The sequence below is a fragment of the Plasmodium cynomolgi genome, chromosome 10 (assembly GCF_000321355.1).
Source record: "Plasmodium cynomolgi strain B DNA, chromosome 10, whole genome shotgun sequence".
NCBI classification, from domain to species: domain Eukaryota; phylum Apicomplexa; class Aconoidasida; order Haemosporida; family Plasmodiidae; genus Plasmodium; species Plasmodium cynomolgi.
In genome coordinates this window covers 1,425,190-1,432,487 of record NC_020403.1, presented here as the reverse complement: position 1 = coordinate 1,432,487, position 7,298 = coordinate 1,425,190, and the positions used below count along the sequence as shown (strand labels likewise).

Genomic DNA, 7,298 nt, shown 5'->3' with positions numbered 1-7,298 from the left:
CTTTATCGACCCAATGATTAAAATAAAGCACAAACATGTATTTATTGTTTCAAATGAATAAATAAACAATGAAGCACATTGTGAAAATAACTAACTAATATAAACTAAATTATACATTTTTAGGTTTAATTATTATGAAAATAAGAAAAAATAAAAAATTTCATCAATTTTATTAATTTCGTAAAATAATTAGTCAACAAAAATAAAAAAAAATTGAAATAAAAACAATATGGTAACATGATATGCTACACACAACACATGTGAGCGTCCGAGCGTCCGAGCGTCCGAGCGTCGGAACATCCTAACACTCAAACACCCGCACCTCTGTACACATACGTGTACACACAAATATAGAGCCTTATAGTGCATAAACAGAAATTATGTAGTAGGTTATTTCCTTTTACTATAAAAAACATGACATCAAAAATGCGCTTCTAAAAAGGCTAGGAATTTTTTTTTTTTCTTTTTTTTTCTAAATTTCGTAGTTACTCCTTTAGGGGTTAGCTTTGAAAGCCATTGCATAATTTTATTTAAAACGTTTTCATTCCCCGGCTCTACAGTTAACATATGCTCCATGTCTTCAAGAATGTGCAATTCTTTAATATCATTACTTAGCCTACTATAAAATGACACAACGCCCCTATAATAACACAAAGTGTCATCCTTGGAATGAATAAATAAAATGGGAATATCCTTGGGAATATGCTTCATATCTTTTTGTAAATTATCCATTGCTTTTAAAAGCTGGTATGCAAATCTGTACGTTATTCCTTTTTTGTATCTAATTTTATCATATTTATAAAGGTCATGCATATACTGGTACTTTATATAGAGCATATTGTTGATAAGTCTTAACCGTGGAAAAAAAGGAAAATAGTCTTGTAAAAGGCAAATAAAAATATTTAAACTTATATGAACGTGGTGACGCAATTATTCTCTCGATGGAAATCATCCCTGATAACGATATACAACCTTTAATATTTAATTTTTTCTTGGCCTCATCTTTCGATTTCCCTATCAATTGCAATGTCCTTAATACGACATTCCCTCCCATGGACTGACCAATTAAATACGTGGGAATGTCTTTTTTACTAACATTCTTATTATCATCAGGTAGGGTGTCACATGAATTTTCATTCTTCCATAATTTCTCTTGAATTTTCTGAATATACTCTATCACATCGTATGCTATATCATCAAAACGTTTTACGTTAACCCTTAAATTTTCCCATCCATCAGATTTCCCGTGACCTTGTAAGTCTATTCCATATACTGAATATCCATTTTTGTTAAAGTGTTCTATCCAACTATCCTTGTAAACGTAATAATTATTTTCGTCTTTCAATATGGCCTTCTCGTTACCCACTATATCTACATTGTGTCTTAGGAATGAAAATCTTACATGTGAATTTAAACCATGAACTAAAATGATAATACCTATTGCGTTTTTTACTAGCCAACCGTATGTCCTTATCATTAAACCATCCTTATTCAGAAATGAATCAAGTTGTGGTTTTCCATCGATACTGTTACATTTTAAGACCGCTTCACTATCACATAATTCATTTTGTACCATGGTAGTAGTTGTAAATATAAAATTGGTTCATAGGTATGTGAATAAAAGCAAAGCATATTGTATATTATGGGAGGAAAACAAATTTGTCAATCGCTGACCACTCAGCTGTTCACGTAGCTTGAATGCTGAAAAGGCAAAAAACTCGCATACCAACGGAACCATCTATAATACTCATGACGAAACTGTAGTGTACATTATCAAATCATCCAAAACTTAATTCATCTTCCGATATATAAGTGATATGGGCGTGGGGAAAAACAATTTTGGAAATAAGCAAAATCTAAGAAAAGATTCACATCTATATACAGTGGTACATAAAAAACGAAAAGCGCAAACGTTCTGTTATATATATATGTACATATGCACATTTACGGAACATATTAAAATTATAATCTTCGTTTTTGTATTCCTTTTAGTTTTCTTTTTTGCGCTCCTTTCCCTTTTCCCCTTCGTGTTCCCCTTTCGTGTTCCTTTTCGTTTTCTTTTTCCACTAGGCAAATTTTTTCAAAACCGTGCTACTGCAAAGTTGAATTTTCCAATTTGAGTTCTTCGTTGTTTTAATTCTGATTTTAAAAGGAATTGTGACATAGAAAACTGTAGAAATAAGGAGTATCCTTAGATGTCATAGAAATAAATTTACCACGCTATGGTATTATTATATATAGTATACATATAAAAAATATTTTACGCCGTCTCTATTTCATATAAATGTATACAAAACTAGAATCTGTTGTTCCTTAATTTTAATTTTTTTAAAAGTACCTATTTTAAATCGGAAAAATTGCACAGTTTATATAAATATTAAAAAAAATTATCGCTTTTTCCTTATTTTTTCGGAAAATAACAGAATTGTAGAAAAATATTTGATAATTAGAAATTACGCTATTGTTAGCAATAAAGAGCTCCGTAAAATGCCGCAATCAAACATATATAATATATTATATAAATATGCTAATTGCACTGAAACTTACGTTCCTGGAAAATGCAAAAATAATATTATATGGCTATGGTTATAAGGCGCGAATAATGCTTAAATAAATATATAACAATGTATACATTTACATTTGTATGCATTCAAATTTCCGCAGAAAAAAGGAAAACGAATATGAAGATAAAAATAAAATACTTAATTTAACCCTTCAGCAATACAATATACAGCGTTTATTTACCTTCTACAAAGCAAAAAATAATTAAACATTTTTACATTTTTTTTAATATGGTTCATTCTTAAGAAAATGTTAATCGCGCAATATTTAAACAACGTAAACATGTATTCAAAAAGGAAAATTAACTATTAGCCACTTTTAGATAGCTCCGCATTTTGTTATTAATTCTAAAAATGGATAGATTAAATAATCTAAATGTAGGTATTTTATAAGCATCTACAACCTGTCATAAATGAAATGCAATTTCGTTGTATCTTTCCTTCATGTCTTAATGAAATAGTTCGTCCTTATCATTACGTATACGCGTGCAACCCTGCAATAAACAAATGACATATTATGTTGTGTTACAATATGTGAACATGGACCTTTAGAATAAGTTCGAAATGCGGAACTCCAAGCGGGGGTTCCAAAGGAAATTATCCGAAAATCGTTTACCAAAATATACGCATGAATTAAAAGCACAGTTGCAATATTTTAATTATGCCCTGTAATGCGTTGGAGGAAAAAGCAACATGTGTATGTATGTAAAATGGAACATTCAGCTATGCCATAATTATTAGTATAAATCTATATTCACAAATTTCAGAGCTAAAATAAAAAAAAAAAAAAAATTACGTTTAGTTTTTCCACGCAAATTATTAATTTTTTTTCTTCAACATTTTTTGAAAGTATACAAAAAAAAAATTTCGTTTGTAAATCTATCGTCAGGAATGAATATCTCTTTTTTGAGACAAAGAGAAAAGCTGTGTATTTTTCCCCACAAATTAGGATTTGCTAATATTAACTGTTATTCGTATAGCACCACATAGTAGTTGTGGAAACAACAACATTCTGCGCGCACACTCATTCATTTTGTTAATTCACAACACTTCACAGCATATGCTATGACATAAACACTTTTTGAACACATTCTCTCTTACCTAATTTTCCTCATCATAGCACATCATAGGCTAACCTAACATTAGCCAAAATGGTACTTATATATGCACGAACTTTTACACAGGTATGCGTGCATAAACAACACAGTTAAAATTAGCCAACTGTCATTTTAATCATAAAAATGTTAATCACATGATGAAATTTTTCAGTCTTGCATTGAGTGATGCCCTTTACATAAAAATAACAACACGCAATTATACAAACACATTGTATCTAAATAAAATTAAAATGCTAATAACATACAAAAAAAGAAGGAAGGCCCTTTAGTAACCTTTTACACTTGTACAAAGCGTTATTTAGTACTGATCCATTCGAGAAAAAAAATTTTATATTTATTTCAAAAGGCACTTTTCTTTATTAGGACAATTTCAATCTGCATTCCTTTATTATTTAAAATGAAAGCAAAAGGAATGTTTACCTCCTCTTAGCGTTGTTTTCTGTTTACACTTACATTACATGACTCAAAGGAAGTGATACATGCCATAAAATAAAACGTTTCAAAGAACTACCAAAAGAGTATCTATATAATATAAATCATTATAACATTTTTAAAGACGTAAAACTTGATGTCTTATTTTATTAACCCTCGCAGATATATTTGTTCGAAAGTGCAGAACGATTTAGCAAAAAAAGACCATTAGAAGTAAACCTTCCAATTTTTATTTTTAACTATTATGCTTAACGTGATACTTCTAAATTTATACAAAAATAAAGGCATCGCATATCCTATGTCACCCCCTTTTTGGGGGGGTTGTCCACTAGCAGCACACCTATTAATAGAATTACGTTTTCTTCAAAGTAATTTAGAAAAATAAAAAGTTCGAATAAATTTTATTCATCGTTAATAAAAGCGTAAGTATAAAAAAAAAAAAATTGTCCTGCAAACTTCGTTAAATATAGGAAAATTTCCCCTTTTTTTATAAGAATTTATTTTTTTATAAAAAAAAAATGTATGCATACAATTTAATACGGGTATATATATTATAATATTTTGTTAATTATTAACACTACCGTAATATAATATGTGTATAAAATATTCACTTATTACAACAATTTCGTGCATATTTTTCGATATATATTTTTTTTTTTCTACTAATGCAATTATTTTATTTTTAAACTAAATAATTTATGAAAAAATTGTTTACATCATTTTCTGTTAAAAACTTTAAAAAACACGATGCCGCTGCATTTATAATTAACTTCTAATCATTGCAAGTATGAAAATATTTTATTCTAAAAAAATAATAAAATTTATCGCACTCGGAAAAAAAAAAATAAATGAATGGCAGGATATGCGCAAAAACTATGGACGGATTAACTTTTGCATACATTTTAATATATCTCGGCATTAATAAATAATACTTTACGCTGAGAGTGACAGCATAATAAATATGCTTTCTTTCTAATTACGTAACGCACATATAACATGTAGTAAAAATTATGATACAAAATATTATTAATTCACGTATGCATATTTTTCATGTATACTATTTCTAAAGGCTTAAAATTACGCAATAAAAAATATAAGATTTTCTCATTTCAACACAGTTCAATGCAACTCCTTAAATTTAAATTATTTACACCTAGTAGTATTTAAAAAAATCGTATAGTTTTTGTTTTTTATCCTTAAGCTAAAATATCTTTATTTAAAATATTACTTCCCCACCCTTTACGTGTCATACATAGTTAAAAAAAATTTATATAATTATTGGAGGTAAAATTTAAAGCGTTTTTGAAACAAAATAAGCCATGGAAAGTCATAGATAATGATGATAAAACTGTTATTCGTAGCCAAAACTTGACTAGTAAATGCTTTAAAAAAAATGTGATTAACTTAAATAATCCATTATAATGTCCCAAAAGAGTAGTATACAATAACAATTTAAGCGACTTATACAAAATATGCATAGGAAAGAAAGGACCAAAAGCTTGATTTTTTTACCTTATCTTTACCTTGTTAATATGGTTATGTACATTTTTTTATGAGGTAGGACATGTAAAGAAGCAGAGATAAATTAATCATGCTATAACACATCGTAATACTATTTATATATTTTCTTATACTTTTCTACGCCTTCAATATTTTCGTCCTTTTTTCCACCTTCTAATTTTTAGCTAAACAATACCTGTGGCAAACCAGGGGGGACGAATGGCCACGTATACCAAAAGGACGCATATAATGGAAGGACTAATAGATTATTAAAAGGCAAATTAGCTGTAGAAGAAGAACCCAAAGAAAAGTACAAACTCCTAAGAAAAAAACTGCTAGAAATAGTGAATGAAAATGATGAAGATTTTGAAAAACGATTTAATACCATGTTAGAAAAAGGTGGCATTTTACAGAATATATCCTCTCTACAGCAATTGAGTAAAAAGATTAAAAAATCTTTATCTTCAATGGATTTTGAAAATTTTGATCAAAAATCACTTAATTCTTTGGGATATTAGATGAAAAATCAAAGAAATCATTGTTATACGATGGTAGTAGTCAGTATAGAAAATCAAAAGGATCTCTAGAATATGATACCAATGATGAAGACAAATTAACAAGTTCAAAGTATTATAGTAATAGCGAAAAGCCAGTAAATCTACAAAAATTTTTCAGCTATTTTAAAAAATTGAATTTATTTAAAATTTTTGATTTTTTTGAAAAATTAAAGGAAGAGGACATACCAAAATATTATTATAATTCATATTATAGTACTACCACGGGTATCGCCAATAGCATTAACACTAAGGAGGTCGAACAGGAAGCAGAAAAGGAATTTAGTGATACCTCCTGTTTCGACTTTGGCCATGACTTCGAATCAATTGCCACTTTTAAAGATTTTTTTAAACATAATGGCCTGAAATTGTATCATTCACTGAAATCTGTTAACCCGAGTGAAAAAGAACGCGAACCTTTAAAGAAAGAGTTATCCTCACTTAAAAAATGTTATGATTTATTGTTAAAACCTGTTTTCACGTGGACAATGAATTACATGAAAAAATTTGACAAATTGTATGAAAAGTCCCTAATAAAGGTGCTAACATCGGAAATTATGATGGATGAAATAAGTGTCAAATTACTTTTAAAAAAATTGAAGAATTACTTAATTGTTATTTATCCAGTTTTATCATACAGTATCTACACAATCCTGGTTTATTTTTTCAATTTTGATCATTTTAGTGTTGCTTCCACAGCTGCAATGGTTTTATGCGCCTTAATATACGTGAGCTATAAATATATCAAGTGCACTAATAACACTAGATATAAAGAATTGTATGAACATAATAGCACACAAGCCGCGGAGTCATCACCGGACGTTAAGAAAGATGATGCTTTGTGATTATTTTGCAAGTGAGCCGAATCATTTTTTGAGAATATATCAACACTGCACACTTGAAGGAAGTACACGCTCGCACACCTCCAATATTTATATATATATGTGTGCATTTCATGAGAACGGTGTTCGCTTCGATCATATGTATAAAGAATTCTCTTCAGTATTGATTTACGCTCCTTCCCCCCCAAAATAATTGTTTCTGTTTGTACCCCTAATTTAAATAATTAATATGATTTCCCTAATTCTGGTAAATGAAAATGTGTTTTTTTAAACCCCTTTTTCATGTATTTA

General features: G+C 28.8%; 2 protein-coding genes across 2 annotated transcripts; one reads left to right on the top strand and one right to left on the bottom strand.

The window, feature by feature from the left end:
* Positions 1-420: 420 nt before the first annotated feature.
* Positions 421-1,576, bottom strand: PCYB_104230 (PST-A protein; the record flags this gene model as incomplete). The annotated part of the gene is made up of 2 exons (XM_004222972.1): positions 421-850; positions 909-1,576. Coding segments are annotated over 2 exons (1,098 nt in total), but the record flags the coding sequence as incomplete, so codon positions are not given.
* Positions 1,577-5,583: 4,007 nt separating this feature from the next.
* PCYB_104220 (hypothetical protein) lies at positions 5,584-7,010 on the top strand (the record flags this gene model as incomplete). Its single annotated transcript, XM_004222971.1, has 3 exons — positions 5,584-5,646; positions 5,797-6,049; positions 6,130-7,010. The coding sequence occupies 3 exons, from the start codon at positions 5,584-5,586 to the stop codon at positions 7,008-7,010; spliced, it is 1,197 nt and encodes a 398-aa protein (XP_004223019.1).
* Between the last annotated feature and the right edge of the window lie 288 nt (positions 7,011-7,298).